Below are 17,487 nucleotides of genomic sequence, written 5' to 3'. Positions count from 1 at the left end.
TTTACAAAATGAAAACCATCTAAGATTTAAAATTGCACTCTACTTACACAATCATTTGAACGCCCTGAAAATTTAAATGCGTCTGTGCCAATTACTATTCGCCAATCTTAAATTACCTGTAAAAGGACTCATCCATAGTTCATGATGTATTTATTTTGTGATATAATTTTCCATGAGTGTATTCATTTTTAGATTATATAATTTCACTGTCACAATGGTGGGGTGAACAAGAATTTTCTCTAAGTAAGAAAACCTGTATAAATGCATGTGTGGTGGTGAGATCCAAATTATCAAGTGCCTGGAATATGCTACATCTGCCGAGATGATGTTGTCCAAACTCCAACCTAATGAGATTTCACATTCTCAATCGTACAAGTCGGAATAATGTAGGAGGTAAATTCGATCCCTGTATCGTGCCAATTCCTACGAGCTATCTATAAATTGCGTAACGGAAATTCTGTACAAAAGCGCATGCAGTATGTTGTCTGGAAGGAATCATGTCGAATAACGGTTCTGCCCATGAAATCCCGATGTAAAAGGCTCGGCTGTCAAAATCAATAACAAATTGCAGTAATATAGTTAATGTTAAAAAAAAAAAATTACTTCACAGTAACACACCTAAAAACACTCATTACCTTAGAAAAAAAGTCAAAAGTGAAATAATTATTTAAGCACTTCTAACTACAAATTATACTGAATAATACTCAACCTAAGGATGTACGAACACGTCTAAATGGGCTCACGAATGGCCGTATCCTACATTGCACATACTCTCTACATACTTGTAGACTCATCCTATAAAAAAGAATTTACCTTTACTTTTTTTTACACTAATATACTTTTACTTTTTAAACATATACTGATAGAAATTGCATTTCCATAATAATTAAACAAAACTGTAGCATTTTAATAACGTCTACAAATTCATGATCATTTTTAAACATAAAAGTTCTCCCAATTTAATATTTTTATATTAACTTTATATGTAATATTTTTTTATTAGCAATTTTATGTGATATCTTAGCCAATTTTGTCCTACGATTTTCAAAACCTATCATATACCCATGTAATATCTTGCTTCCTATTGCACCTATTTACTTCTATTTTTCAGTGAGAATGACAATTTTCCATAAAACTTACCTTCATCATCTTCATCTCCATTTTGAACTGTAAAGAATGGGGTGAGGTAGTTTTTATCAATTGCTGTAAAGGATGCAGCACTGCAATAAAGAAGCAAAGAGAAATTAGACTGGCAATATCATTACATATCTAGCCATATTTACAGTTTCAGAACATATACAATACCTCTTGTGGAATTCTTTTAGCTTCATCTTGATTTTGTTCCCTGAAGATGACTCTTCATTGTAAGGAGGAGCAATATAACCATTGTTTCCATCAAAATTCTTGCAAAAAAACAAAAACAAAAGACATTATTTGAAAGAGAATCAATTAAATAAGTAGATTCATTCATATCCATTGTCGGAGTCATTTTGGGACTGTCAGAATTCAGTGATCTAATTTAGGAATAAAACAAACAATTTGATAACAAAAATTCATTACAGGACATGGAGACTTAAAATTCAAATCACACACAATAAGAACTTTGCAAGTGCCATGAAGCTTGTTTTACCCAGCCATCAGTTTAGTATGGGATAATTAAACCAAACACTTGCTACTTGGTTGGGCATGCTTGGCAAGTAGAATTCCATCATCCAGGAAAATCTTCACCCTCTACTTCATAGGAAAGGAGTTTCTTTTTAGTCTCTCTCTACAATCCTCTCTACAATCTTGTGGTCAATAACTTACAACTTTGGACGCAAGTCATTCATAAACATAATCATTATTTCAATGCATGCTTTCACTTCTTTCTACATCAAATGTACCATATTATTTCTACCAAAAGAAAGTTGTCCTCCCAAAAAGGAAAAGTTACTTTTATACATAGCTAGAAACTAGATCCACCCAAGTCTTATTAGTCAAGAATAAGACCCTCATCCTACATAACCATCACTAAATGACTAAACCAAAATGATATATGCATGACTAACAGACAGAAGTTACAATTAAGTCATAAATCCAACCTACTATCTAGTATCTGGTCTTTCATCTTCCAAATAGTGATGTGTGATGCTTCCAAAAGCAAATTTCAAGGTAAAAGACATGCAAGAAACTCCATAAAAGTAGAATACACAAAAAACAATGTCTTAAATGGCATTATTTGTTGTAAAACTTACTGTAATAGTACCAACTGAAGACAAAGGGCTATCATTATCACCACCTACAACATCTAGAGCTTCCAGCATGGTACCTGTTGAACCACCAATTAGCAATACCTGAAAAAAATAATGTTTGGTGTTGAAATTACTGCTCAGGGATGGGAATTAAACAAAAGCTGGGGATAAAAGTTACCTACCAGCTGATAACCCAAATAAGAAAATTAAGTGAATAGGACCAATCTTTAACAACACGTCACTGATCTTATATTACTTATCCAACTCATATTCTTATCTTCCCTACAGTCGGTTGTTGCCCTTATAGGCACTGTGTATGCAAATAGTAGTTATAATGTATACGATATATGCAACATGGTCAAGTACCTTATACTTCCCCCATATTTATTTTTTACAGTAATTAGCTAAATGGATGGACAAGAGTGTGCCTACCGTCAAGACAACTATTGCAGTAGTTGCAGTAAAGATGGTCTGTCCATGTCCTTCTGGAAGATCATGAACGGATTGCAGAGCAAGCGCAAAAGCCATTGCTCCTCGAAGTCCTATTCACGTGCACAAGGTGAACAAATTAGGCATGGCATTATAGAATGTGCCAGAGGCAGGAAGCGGTTTATTTCATAGACAGAATTAATCAACCTTTCACAGTAAATAACATGATTTATGTTTTGTTCAATTTCTTACCACTATACCAAAGTGCCTTCTGATGTTTTGGAGGTATCTTTCGATGACTGGGTCTGACCAGATTGACTAAATAAGCACAAGAAAAGACATTTGCAGCCCTGCCCATAGCAACCCACGAATATAATTTACAACTTCTAAGAGAAATGAAAAAGTATAAATATGCTTAAAATGCACGAGAATAGTTACTGTAGAGAAACTATCCAAAATGCCAGAAATGAGCATGTGCCACAGTAATAAAAAACATAAAATGATATCAATCAGTATAAATTAAATACCTCGCAATTCCAATAAATATCTGAAGGGATTATTATATGGGTTAAGGAAGAAGCACCGAGAAAAGAATAAAACCCCTAAGGTAATATAAATAACATATCACTACACTTCCAATTTGTGGGCCAAAAAGGATACAATGGAGAAGAATATAAATCCAACGTGTGACCAGCTATGTTGCTCCATAGCAATATCAAAGCCCATGTATATAAATCTGTACAACATAAGACAAAAGGTGTGCACATATCATTCACAGAAAATGTCTAAACACCACAGGGTAAGTACCACAAATGAAATTCTCCTTACACAAATGTTTCAGCTAAAGATGATATCAACTCGAAGAAGGCTGAAGCAAATCTTTGAGAACTTTGTGACAAATTGGAATACGCATAGTGCTTCATGACCTAAAACAAAACACAAGAATACTAATAAAGATGTCTTAACATAGACATGAAACACAGAATATGTGTGTGTGTATGGATCAAATTACACCATGTAAGTTATGCCAAATGTTACACCGTTCAATATCTTGCGCTTGGATCATATTTTTTTTAAAAGTCATTATTAGATTGAAAGTTTCTATCACATAGATCACATATTCAAAACTTCATATTAATCTAAAATTATTTGATGCATCTATTATATAGATTAAGATTGAAGTGATTATCAAAATATACTAAAATATTAATAATTTAATTGTCTTGTTATTGTGGTTCAATGTTAACAAAATTACACATGAATAATCACAATGATATTAATTTATAATTTAAAGCTTGGATTGACAAAATTCACATTTTATATAAAATTATTAACGGTGTAATATTTGGTGTGACTTACAGCAATGTAATTTAATCCCTCCTTGAATACGTGTGTAAATAATATGCACTTACTATTCCAGTGAACAGTATTGAAACAATACCAGACAGACCAAGGCCTTCAGCAAGCATGTACCTAAAAAGGAAAATATTTTTGTATTGTTTTACATCATGAATGAAAGTTGAGAAAATTGTATGAAACTTATGAACAAACGATCCAAGAATACATCTTACGAGAAATATGGGAAAAGGACAAATAGACAGCTCTCCAAGTTCTGAAGGCTGGATGGAACCATAAATTCTTCTGATCAGTTTATTCCAAACATGATGTAATCATCAAACAACAAATCTTCCCGATGAAAACTAATATAAAATACTTACTTGTCAATATCTAATCCTGCATACTTAAATAGGTTCAGGTAGTCAAGGGTTCACAACATATTTTTACTCTTAAATCTGAAAAAATGTGTACTACAAATATATAGGACAAGAATGGATTTCAAAGGATATCAAAGCAGATATAAATCCAACACCAACACCTGCAAAATCACCAAATGAATCACAACTACGGAATAACATCTATGATGCAAAGCTAATAAGATAAAACTAGTTCTTTAGTGAGGTTCCCCCACTCCCCTTAACCACAACCCAAACAGAACATTTTATAAAGACTGACCTGCTGACATTGACCCAACAAAAGTCTCCAAAAACCGAACAACCACCATGAATAAATTTTGTCCAGATGGCTGAGCTTTAACAGATGACATTGTCCTGTAAAGTACGTTCTTAAGTTAAAAGTGAACCTTAATGATACTGGTCTACTTCAGATGAAAGCCACATACTTCAGAAGTTCAAGTACCTGTACAGAGAAATTGCCATCTGCCCATAGCACAAGAGGGAGGGTTACGACAAAAAGAAAAAACAAATAATTTGTTACAAAAATAATGGAAAAGATCAGCGAATTAGCACTATCTATCTTTAACCATATCTGCACTGCAGCAAAAAACAAAAATTACGTATATTCTCTGGCAACAGGAACTTACTGCATCGTTCAAAACGGATTCCCCAAAAACCAAGGCATATAGATTGACATCAGTGCCCAGCTCCTGCAAATAACAAAGGTGAAGTCCAAGTTAGAAATTAAATATATCATATGATATAGATTTATTTTGCATACAGTCAAAATTACTATGAAGAAAAACAGAAGACGACCTCAGATAGGAAATAGGAGAGCATAATGTTTAGTGGCCAATAGCAAGCTCTAACAGGATAGTGGAGTAGGCCTAGGCCACTATGGGCCTCAAATAGCAGCTGAAGTAGCAAACTTTTACACGATATAGCAGCACTACCATGATAAAGCCTTAAAGGCTTTTTTACCCCTAGAACTATCAGGGGTGGATGACAGAATGGCGGAATTCCACCATATAAAGATACCATTGCAGCCTATGGCACTGCTGACACAGACCTCCCTTCACAAATTGCCTACGGCAGTTGGCAAAATATTCGCCACACCATTCAACCATGGTGCTGCCATTTAACAACATTGCCTCAAACATCATTGTTTGGGATGGTTTCTTCGAGGTAAAACATTCCACAATTTACCACTATTTTGACCTTAAATTTTTCATACTTCAATGACTATCCTATTTCCATTCTTTCTAATTCCTTTGAACTTGCCAGTTCACATTCTGCTAATTTTTTACTGACCCCAGATTGATGGTGATTTTGTGTGTAAACTTTACTAATGGTTTATCCTGAATTTCTTTTATCTGGGGTTTTTGATTATTAGATATAAGTGTAGAATAAATTGTTTAGTTTGTCTTAATATATATATATATATATATATAATATACATATATAATGAAGGTCATCCCACTCTTGTTTTTACGAACCACAATCTCAAGTCGATAACTACGGTACAAATCCCTAATGTGATTCATAAATTGACCACTTCATCCAGTTCTTGATGAGTTGATGGTGTAGAATATTAGATTTGTAAAGTTTTAAAATTTCCTCACTTAGGCTTCATGTTATTTTCTTGTTGCATACTATTGATGAAAATATGCCATATACTGCTATCTTATGTGATTCATAATTTATCTGTCATTATACCAAATGTTATGATAATCTAAACCAATATTTGAACTTGTGTGAAAAATGTAGAAAAATGAGCAAAAAAAAAAAAAACAGACAGGAGGGAAAGCTAATCAACCCAGGTTATTGATGTTCTGCTGCCTTTTGTATTGGACATGCATATTGGATTAAATTAAAGAGCATTATAGATAAAAAAACTAGGATATATCGAAACATACTAATGGACTAACAGACTACAGGTATAAACGGATGAATTATAAAATAAAGAGGAAAATCACCTGGAATATGGACAAAACAGTTACAGGGTCAGTAGCTGATATAAGAGCACCAAACATCAGGCACTCTACGAGAGGTAGCTTATACATTAGAAAGAGCAAACCACCAAGATAACTGCATCGTAGAGGAAAAATAATATGCAATTAATTGAAAAAATTGCTCATACAATCAATAGCACACACTATGGCAGCACTATAGTAAAATAGTGGAATGGAGAGGAGATGCCCTCAACCGCTGTGGGATTCAAATAGTAGAGTGGTTTCCAATGGCGACCATTGTGGCTACCACACCGAAAAAATGATTTTTTTTTTTGCGGGATAGCAAAACTACCATGATACAGCCTTCTAAAAACCCATTGTTACCCTAGAACACCATTTGTGGGGGATTTACGGGTACAATATTCTTCAGAAAAGTAACCTTAGCTTTTACCTCTGTTCCTAAACATTTTAAAAGACTTCTTTTTAACGTGTTCTTTTTTCTTCTCCTTACCAGGTCACATTAGGATAATTATTATCTAATTTGCTATATTCATTTTCCATTATTTTCACTACCATATTTCATTTTTTGACATCACTATCATGTTTTTATTGGTTCGACATTGATGGTAATTGTGTTTTAACTTGTAAGATATTATCTATCATGATTTTCTTTAATTTTGGGCATTTTGTTTTGATTATGAGAGTATTTATATGTAAAATACGATATTTAATATGCATTCTGACTAAGATTCTAAAACCTGCAATTGCAATTTCAGCCACAAGGGCAAAATTCTTAGGATCACTGCTACCACAATTATGACTGCATTGACCGCATTTGTCAACAATAAACCACAATATCAAGGATTGCAGCGAAAACACTACCAGTAACATGACCACAATTTAAAACCTTCATAACATTTAAATGGTGGTCATCCTGCTTCCCCTTATCTCTCTACAGCATTTTCAAAGTTAGTCGCTAAGCACCACCATTCAAGATTCAAGATTGATAAAGGTATGCCTGGATGAGTTTCACCAAAAAAACTTTCAAGAAAAAAAAAAAACTAAAAGAACTTCTACAAATTAGCCTAATAAGAACGCGTACTAATTACACCAAAAGAGAGGTAAAAAAACTTACACCAAGATACCGGTAACAATTGAAGCTATAAAGGTGCCGAATATAGCAAATGTGACTATTGCTCCAAAATTCGAGAAAAAGGGTTTCTGCAAATGAATAACCATTAAACCCAAGTCAAAAAGGCTTGTCTCAGAGATCAGAAGAACTGTTTGGGAACAGGACAAAAAGAGTTTCTGAGAGCTTCTCTACTGAACATAAAGAGGGATTCTTTTTCAGTAAACAAATTCTCAAAAGATGTTCTAGCTTTGTAGACGAAAGACCACAGTGGAGGAACTCACAGGTGCGAGACTGAACCCGGACTGAGTACGAGGAGTCAAGAAAAACACGACATAGGGCAGCCACAATACATGAATAAAACAAATAACTAAAAATTCGCGGGAAAAAAAATCAATAAAGGTATCTATCAGAGGATATAATATGATAGGAGGTAGCAGGAACAGGAAGAAAAACTCCTCGTGAAAATTAAACCACGCCCTGTACAAATTTCACATTCCAAATGTCAGCTCCAGAAAATAAACATGAAGAACCAATAACGGTATTTAATATTGGTGAAAATAACCTGATACTAGTCTCGGTGTCCGAAATGTTTGCTAGAATGCCAACAATTAACCCTGGAGAGTGAAAGTTAGGTTAGAAAAGGGGAAAATGAAAAAAGAAAAGGTTGAAGAAAGGGAAGGGAAGGTACCTATGAGAAGAGAAGCACTGGCTTCGGGGATGATGTAAACCTTCTTTCGACGGAGAACGTGACCGAGGACGAAGGACAGGACGAGCATCATGATCTGCAGAAGGATTCCGACGCCGGCCGCTTGCTGCTCTTTGCCGGGAGCCTTGCGAGCGTCGGCCGGAGAAATTTCAATCTCCGAAGCCATTGTCATAGCCGGAAGCAATTAACGGATTGCTTCCGATTGCGTTTGGATCGTTGAATTCTTGGCGAATCAGAACAGAACGCGGTTCTCTCAACAACTCTGTTCTGATCAGATTCTCTCTTCCAATTCCTTTCTCCACTCTTCTTACCTCTTGGACTCCGCCTCCGCACGAACCAATAAATAATAGTAAAAAATAAATGAACTCACAAGTTAACTAGAATATAAATTAATCACTCTTATCATAATTTTTTTTTTTAATTTTTAATGAGTATAAATTTATTCATCTAATAATATTTTGTATAATTAACTTTGTTTCATATTAGTTTTTGGCTTGTCAACCTTCCTTTTTTTCACCATTACTAATTAACCGTCCAACAATTTCTCCCCACACATATTAAAATCTTCTAAAAACGCTATATAATATATATTTCAACCTAACACTATTTCTAATGAAAATAGTAATAAAAAATATTACGTGAAATAGTTTTTATTTAATTAATTAATAATGTAAAAACCTTTATTTAGTTAATATTTTATTTCTTATAAAACACAGGCGAGTCAATTTTTCGTTTTTGTCTGTCCCATTTCGTGTGCTGAGTCACCTAAAGAAAAAGTGCACTCTTGACTTTTCCTCACAGTACTAGTGACAAAATAAAAGTGTTTCTACTTTTTATTTTAAGAACTTTATTATTTAAGATAAAAAGTGATTTCTTCTTTTTGCCTGAGGTTGATTGTTTAATTGGCACATAATATGATTGTGGAAGTTTTGTTCTGTTAACTAAAAGACGTGTGTAAATTTATAAATTGCCATTCTACAAATCAATAAATTTAATATATAATAGTTGGTTATAAAATCAAATATTTAAAGTTTGCATTTCAAATATATATACGGTGTATATATGGATGAATTTTTTTTTATATTAGCCAAATTAAATACAAAGGGATGTTGAAAATTGGGTTTTTCACCAAACTAGGCAAATATGTCCTCTTTATTATCAAAATGGACAAATTTTGACCCAAAGTGAAGTCGTGGGCAAAACGACTTCAATTGAAGAAGTCGTGTCCCCCTGCACAACTTCACATTGTTCATATGCACAATATTGAAGTCGTGCACCGCAAAATCGATTTTTGGGTATGGTAATCGATTATCACATGTTGTAATCGATTACCATACCGTTTTTAATAAAAAAATATAAAAAAAAATTGAAATCGTAGGGGGGTTCACGACTTCAATAAGAGAAGTCGTGCACCCCAACACAACTTTACTTTCTTTTAATTTTTAACTTTTATTAATTAAAATCATTTATAATTTCTAAAAAATATTTTTAAATGTATTTAAAATAATTAAAATTATAACTAATTAATAATAAAAAATTTCAATATTATTAAATAAATAAATTTCATACTTTTAATTATTTTTGTAATTAAATTAAATTTTTTATAAAAGAATTTCAATTAAATAATTTATAACTATAATTATTATAATTATCTAATTAAAAATTAAAAAAAATATATATTTTATTATAATTTATTGTTTTTAATTTTGATTATTATAGTATATTTTTTTACAAAATTATAATTAATTAATAATAATTTTTTTCATTATAAACTATTTAAATTAATAAAATTATTAAATATAAACTAATTAAATTAATAAAAAAGACTAAATAACTAAAATTGTGGAGGGGGTTAACGACTTCTTGTATTTAAGTCGTGCTCCCCCCGTACACTTTCACTTTATTATTATTTTTATTTAAAATTATTTATAATTTTTAAATTATATATTTAAATGTATTAAAAATTATATATAATTAATATTTAAAGTTTCTAAATATTATTAAATAAATAAACTTATTTTTGTTATTAAATTCATCACATTTTTTTAAATTATTTTAATTAAATAATTTATAACTATTATTATTGTAATTACATAAATTAAAATGCATAAATAATTTATAATGAAAAAAATTATTATTAATTAATTATAATTTGTAAAAAAATATACTATAATAATTAAAATTAAAAAAAATAAATTATAATGAAATATAAATGTTTTTGAATTTTTAATTAGATAATTATAATAGTTATAGTTATAAATTATTTAATTAAAATTATTTTATAAAAAATTTAATTTAATTACAAAAATAATTAAAAGTATAAAATTTATTTATTTAATAATATTGAAAAACTTTAATTATTAATTAAATATAATTTTAATTATTTTAAATACATTTAAAAATATTTTTTAGAAATTATAAATAATTTTAATTGATAAAAGTTAAAAATTAAAAGAAAGTAAAGTTGTGTAGGGGGTGCACGACTTCTCGAAGTTCACGAGAAGTCGTGCACCCCCTACGATTTTCAATTTTTTTTATATTTTTGTATTAAAAACAGTATGGTAATCAATTACAACATGTGATAATCGATTACCATACCCTAAAATCGTTTTTGGGGTGCACGACTTCAACCCTGGTCAAATGAACAGGGTGAAGTCGTGCAGGGGGGACACGACTTCTTCAATTGAAGTCGTTTGGGCCCCCACAACTTCCCCATTTTCGCAATTTTGGTTGAATTTGTCCATTTCAGTAATATTAAAGGCAAATATGCCTAGTTTGGTGCAAAAACCTGAAAATTGAATATTGTATTTCAATATATTCATCAAAATTTTCAATTTTAACTGAATGTAAACTTAAATGTTATAAATGTATGTTATTCTATTTTATTTTATTAAAAACCATTTGGCTATCGGAAAATAAAAGTTAAAAACGATAATGTGGCATTATAAAAGAATGTGGCAGAGTTAGTTATAATGAAGGTTTAATCATTTAGGAAGTCCCTTTTTTTGGAGCAGAATCTCAATTTCGTCCCTTATTTTTTCGGTTTCTCAATTGGATCCAAATTTTTTGAAAATTGCAACAATTGGGTCCAACGGCGTTAGGCTGTGTTTGACGTGGCACGCTGGACTGAGTTTTTAATTAACGTGGCTAAATGATGTGTATTTAGGTAGTTTTAAAATTTAAAAAACTTAGTAAACCCCCCCTTGAAACACAGTCTCAAACCCTTCGTATCCTGATCTTCTCTGGAAAATAAGCTTGAATCTGAATACCATGAATGTACTATGAATTAAGTTTGAGGAATCCCAGAAACAGAAACAATCATCCTCCATGGAAGACGAAATAGAGAAACAGAAGAAGCACTTAGCAATGGTGGAAAGGCTTTCGAAGCACCCCCAAAGTCGTTCAACAAAGCCCAAATCTTCAACAGAATCTGTCTCCTCCGTCCGCTCACACTTCTCCCAACTGAAAACCTCCATAGAGTTCCAACTCCAACAATCCTAATCTCTTTCCTTCGATCCACCAAACCTCAAACTCCTTTTCCAGAGCATCTCCGAATCAATCTTCGATCCACGTGTTGCTTCTGCTTCAGCAGATTCTTTCCCCCACCATGAGTCTCGACGCTCTGAAGAACATCAATCGCACTGGTTATGCTATAATCCAAGTCAGAAACAGACACAGGCACAACCTTAACAAAATCTGGTGCAACCGTTTCGAATCCAAACACTCACAATTAAAGTATAATTATCAAACAAAAACCTAGAGGTATACGAATTAATCGACCTTGCAATAGCAAACGAGCAAATCGAACACTCTGAAAACCTAATTCCATAATTCTTAAAATTCAACCTTTGGTCTCCTAACAGCAATCCATTATTGTTGTTATCAATCTCAAACCTAAAGCTCTTCTCGATCAATTTCCAATCGAGGCTGGAGCTACCCGTGCTATCGAAATCGTTGTGAATGTGGATGAACTGGACGGTGAGGGAATTCTCAAACAGAACAGGTATCCGGAGGGAGGGAGCGAGGAAGACATTGTAGGCGCTCCAAATGAGGGAGGCGAGGTCGGCGGCGCAGAGCTTGCTTGATTTGGGATGGCCGTGGACAACGGCGAGGGGGTGAAACTCGTCGCGGGGGATGACGCCGTCCTCGGAGATTGCGGGGTCGTAGTCAACCGGACCGACGCGAAGGTCGATCCAGAAGTAGCGATCTCCGGAGGTGAAGAAGGTGCCGGAGCATTTGGTGAAAGCGAGGGAGGATTCTTAGGGAGTAGGTGTAGGCGTAGGGTTTGGGATCCACGGAGTTGAAGAAGTTGGTGGTGTATTAGAAGAGATGGGTGATGTGTTATCCATTTGTTTGTTTTTAAACAAATATAACTATACCCGTCAGTGCCCCTACTAATGTAGTCACGTCAACTAAAAAGTTAGTTTAGCGTGTCACGTCAATTACAAAACGAGATCCAGCGTGTCACGTCAAACACAGTCTAACGTCATTGGACCCCATTTAACGGTTGGGGTCCAATTGTTACAATTTTCAAAAAATTTGAATCCAATTCAAAAAAAAAAAAGGGACGAAATTTGAGATTATGCTAAAAAAAAGGACTTCCCTGGATGAATAAACGTACAATGAAACTTCATGGTTCTGTAGTTGAAATAGACCTGCATTTGTGTTCTGTGGTAATCACAGTAGAAGCAGTGGACGAAGATGATCCAAAACCTCAGACACAAAACGTGTTCAGCACTCAATCTCAACCACGTGTCGAACATCATCGGAATCATCAATCACTATTTGCACCATCAAACTTTCACAACCAACTTTTCGTCATCATCTCTCACCCAAAACATTTCCCAAACCAACTTCCTAATTGCCTTGCATGTTCGCCGAGGCGATCCTGTCTCTGCATGGATCCTCTTCCACTCTCTACATCGCGCGCATGCCGACGTTGACGCGTATACCTTCACCTCTGTCTTGCGCGCTTGTACTCTCTTGCATATCTCTCAACTCGGGACACAAGTCCATGCCCAAATGGTAAAAACCGGTGCTGATTCCGGCACCGTCGCGAAAACCTCGCTGGTGGATATGTACTCCAAGTGCGGGTCTTTGGACGAAGCAGTGAGGGTGTTTGACGAAATGGGTCAGCGAGATGTTGTCGCTTGGAACGCTTTGCTTTCGTGTTTTTTGCGGTGTGATCTTCCTGTTGAGGCTGTTGGGGTTCTTAGGGCGATGGGGAGGGAGAATGTTGAGCTTAGTGAGTTTACTTTGTGTTCTGCGTTGAAGTCTTGTGCTTCTTTGAAGGCGTTGGAGCTTGGAAGGCAGGTTCATGGTTTGGTGGTGTGTATGGGGCGTGATATGGTTGTTTTGAGCACTGCTCTTATTGATTTTTACTCCAGTGTTGGGTGTGTTGATGATGCTTTGAAGGTGTTTTGCAGTTTGAAGGGTTGGAAGGATGATATGATGTATAACTCGTTGGTTTCTGGTTGTGTTAGGAATAGGAGGTATGGCGAGGCATTTAGAGTTATGGGCTTGGTGAGACCCAATGCTGTGGCGCTTACCAGTGCTCTGGTGGGGTGCTCTGAGAATTTGGATTTGTGGGCAGGGAAGCAGATGCACTCTGTTGCGGTTCGGCAGGGTTTTACTCGTGAGACTCAGCTGTGTAATGCCCTGTTGGATATGTATGCGAAATGTGGAAAGGTTTCGCTTGCCCAGTCGTTGTTTGATGGAATTTGTGAGAAAGATGTGATTTCCTGGACTTGTATGATTGATGCGTATGGAAGAAATGGGCGTGGGCGTGAAGCTGTTTTGCTGTTTCAGGAGATGAGGAAAGAAGGGGGGAAGGTGTTGCCGAACTCCGTCACTTTTTTGTCTGTTTTATCGGCTTGTGGTCACTCTGGACTGGTGGAGGAAGGCGAAAAATGTTTCAAATTGTTGAGGGAGAAGTACGGTCTTGAACCAGATCCAGAGCACTATGCTTGTTACATAGATATCTTAGGCCGGGCGGGTAACATAGAAGGGGTATGGTCTGCGTATCACAATATGGTTGAGCACGGTACTAGGCCTACTGCAGGAATATGGGTAGCATTGTTGAATGCCTGCAGTCTTAATCAGGATGTTGAAAGAGGTGAATTGGCTGCGAAGCATCTCTTGCAGTTGGAACCCAATAAATCTAGCTATGTTGTTCTTGTATCAAACTTCTATGCAGCCATTGGCAGGTGGGATCGCGTTGATGAACTGAGAAGCATCATGAGGACAAAAGGGTTGGTCAAGGAAGCTGGAAATAGTTGGATCAATGTTCTGGGCTTGAACCAACATGCTAGGTCACTATCTGTTTGATTGTTCAGCAAGACGGATGACGCTTTACTGTTATTGGGAGATTTCTGGTGTGCTTGCCAATATAAAAGCATCAATAGCTACATTTGATCCGGCAGTGCGTATCTATCTACCCTCATTCTTTTAGATCATTGGCTAGCATTGGATGTCCACAGATCAACCAGTAAGGTACTTTTTCCTATTCCTCAAAACATTTCATCTATCCATTCCTTTCACCTGTAAGAAGTGGTTCATATGATTTGATTCACGATCGATTCATCATCAGTGACGGGTTCTGAAATGAAAGGTACACTTGTGATTGTGTCTGACATGTAGGAGGAATGTACCCTAGTGTATTGTAGAATGTATATAGTCAATAGTCAATCTCTTAAAAGTACTAAGTTGTTTGCCCAAGATCAATTATGGCTATTGCTTTTACTGTGTTGCTTTATTACTTGTATAGTTTCAGTTATGTAATTATTGTTGTCTGCTTACTATTTATACATTTGTTTGCTTGTCTTTTGGTGTTCATAATCACAAGCTTACAATTAACATGTAGCCTTGAACTGTGCAGAGGCTATGGTGGGAACTTACTAAGGGCAATAGGTACCAGTCAGAACCTACAAAGGCAATAGGGTACCGGTCAGAACTTACAAAGGCTAATTGGTCTCGAAACACGACCTGAATCAAAATAGAAACTTACTACACAGATGTTTCTTAATATTTGGCATGGAGCTTGCAAGTTCTCCTTCTAAATCTAATGCATTCACACCATGTTTATGAGATTCCATTTGTGTTCCGAGGTCTTGCAGTTATTCCGCTGGCAGTTAGCCAATCTCATGATATATATTCTATAAGAATTTATCCATTTTGATGAATCAGGGGTTGCAAAAGAGGCATCTAAGTTCCAAGTACAGTGGTAATTTCACTGCTGCAGTATCAAATAAAGAGCAATCCATTAGGAAGTCTGGAGCTCCACAATTCCTTCTTACATTATAAGGCTCCAATCAAGAGTACCTGTCTGTCGATATCAAGAAATAGCCAGAAAATGACAGGAAATCTGTAGAATTACTGCTTCTTTTCATTTTAGTTGCAAATCGGAAGAGGGGTCGACCTCAAATGAGATATTCTTGTGGGTTTTTCTTTTTGAATATCTGTGAACCAGTGACCAGCCATCTTTATGGTGCGCAACACATGCAGATCTGTGACTAGGATGGGGTTATATCAAAGATGTGAAAACTTTGCAAGAAATAACATCATTTGTGTGAACATCAAGAACTGCTTATTATTGTTTAAATTAAATGTGGTAGCTGAAGTTAGAGATTCCGCATATTCAAGCGCATCTCCTGTGAAATACCACAACAAACTATGCCAGCCCTTTGTTTAAATATGGTAACTATGCACATGTGCTCAGAATTTTTATGCCTTCAATTCATCCTTTGAGTGCAATATGCTTTATTTGAGTAGTCGACGTTTCTTCTATACTTTGATACCTTTTACTTTACTTTTAGTAAACAATAGGAATAGTTTGGTGCGTTTTTGCAACTTCAGCTAGGTAATGGAAGGAACCACATACAGAATATATACCAAAGACGTAGCAGGATTGTGTGTTTGCTTTCACTTTATACCCTTTCTTTCCACATATATTTGTATTTAGTGCTAAATATGCTTTCTGTTTTTAAGAGAAAATACATGCTGTGCACTAATAGTGTAAATCTGTTCTCAAAGTTTTATGAATTTTTTTCAATAATTAATCTTTAAGATATGCCAATCTTGAATTTCTGATTCATTAATGTAAAAACAATCATTAAACCCTAAACATAGAGTGGTGGTAAAATGCTTTATAACAATCATTAAACTCTAAACATACGAGATTAAAGAATGACAGAGGATGGGGTGGAGCTACGATAGTGTTGAAGGGAGCCATGGTCTTTAAACTAAAAAAATAATTTTATTTATTTATTTTGAAATTGAAAATATTTGAGTAAGTTGATTAAATATATTTTTATATTAACATTTGAAATGTAACTGGTTAAAAAAAATAAATCAATTTATTTTAAAACTTAAAGATGAAAATATATAAAGTTAAGTTTTGAATAAATACAAATTTTAATTTCGATTAGAAACTAAAAACATATTCAATATTTTAAAAAGTATTGGCATGAATAAAAAAAATTGCAATAAATGTACTGTTATATTATTAGTAATAGTACTAATAATAATGGTTGCTTTAACCATACGGTATTATAGGTTATTGAAGTCTTTAGTTTGTATTTTTTGTAAATAGATCAGATTACCTTCAATAACTTAGGAATGTCTACAGCTGGGAGCATTAATAATATATTTCAGGAATTCAAACAATCCCAATGGTCATAATGAGACTTAAAAAATTTTGGCATACTACTTTCATTACTTATTCAATGTTAAAATGAGTCACCCTTAGATAATTTAGCTTATTTTTCTCTCTTTGATTATCTTAATCTTAGTTTCTTTAATTGTACAAGTTAATACTTGGATTAATTGCTGCGCTTATTGACTTAACATTTAACATATATATAAAACATATTTTGAAAAAGTATGTCACGTAATAATATAAATGAAGATAAAATTACAAATATTTAAAAATAGAAGTGATACATGTATAAGACAAATAACGGACTGTATATGAAAAAACTAAAGTTTTTTTATATGGAAAGCGATATTATGTACAAAATATACTAAACCAAATACATGTAAAGGAAAATTATATACATGATGATATGAAAAAATATAGAAAATAATACATTAAAAAATGTGTAACTTCATGTCAAATTAACTAAATTAATAAATGTTTAGAGCTTATGAAGAAAAATGACAAATGTTTGTTTTACCTTCTTTTTCAAATACACTAGAACATCCTACAATAGACATATTAGTTGGGTGGCTTGCAATATAACCATGTCAAAATGAAAAAAGAAAAAGGAAAAGTTAACAAATTTATCTATTAAGGTTCTTAATAAAG

The 17,487-nt window shown here is 34.0% G+C and overlaps 2 protein-coding genes across 2 annotated transcripts; one reads left to right on the top strand and one right to left on the bottom strand.

Annotated features, from left to right (window-relative positions):
- Positions 1–128: 128 nt before the first annotated feature.
- LOC124848673 (sodium/hydrogen exchanger 6-like) lies at positions 129–8,532 on the bottom strand. The gene is made up of 22 exons (XM_047326429.2): positions 8,166–8,532; positions 8,040–8,091; positions 7,895–7,954; positions 7,759–7,783; positions 7,481–7,566; positions 6,370–6,481; positions 5,041–5,103; positions 4,857–4,876; positions 4,674–4,768; positions 4,508–4,536; positions 4,379–4,410; positions 4,232–4,279; positions 4,073–4,133; positions 3,489–3,586; positions 3,321–3,396; positions 3,188–3,207; positions 2,913–3,010; positions 2,664–2,773; positions 2,235–2,333; positions 1,306–1,403; positions 1,141–1,220; positions 129–545 (listed from the first exon to the last, which is right to left on the bottom strand). Exons 1-22 carry the CDS (start codon positions 8,353–8,355, stop codon positions 496–498), a joined length of 1,602 nt encoding a protein of 533 aa, XP_047182385.1. The 5' UTR covers positions 8,356–8,532; the 3' UTR covers positions 129–495.
- A 4,244-nt stretch (positions 8,533–12,776) lies between these two features.
- On the top strand, positions 12,777–16,079 carry LOC148198797 (pentatricopeptide repeat-containing protein At5g66500, mitochondrial-like). The gene is made up of 2 exons (XM_088115412.1): positions 12,777–14,675; positions 15,061–16,079. The coding sequence occupies exon 1, from the start codon at positions 12,885–12,887 to the stop codon at positions 14,508–14,510; it is 1,626 nt and encodes a 541-aa protein (XP_087971538.1). The 5' UTR covers positions 12,777–12,884; the 3' UTR covers positions 14,511–14,675; positions 15,061–16,079.
- Positions 16,080–17,487: the final 1,408 nt, after the last annotated feature.

This window comes from Vigna umbellata, chromosome 5, assembly GCF_029865625.1.
Source record: "Vigna umbellata cultivar VRB3 chromosome 5, Vumbellata_1.0, whole genome shotgun sequence".
Taxonomy (NCBI): domain Eukaryota; kingdom Viridiplantae; phylum Streptophyta; class Magnoliopsida; order Fabales; family Fabaceae; genus Vigna; species Vigna umbellata.
Note: the sequence above shows the minus strand (reverse complement) of the source record. Positions and strands in the feature narration are given on the sequence as shown.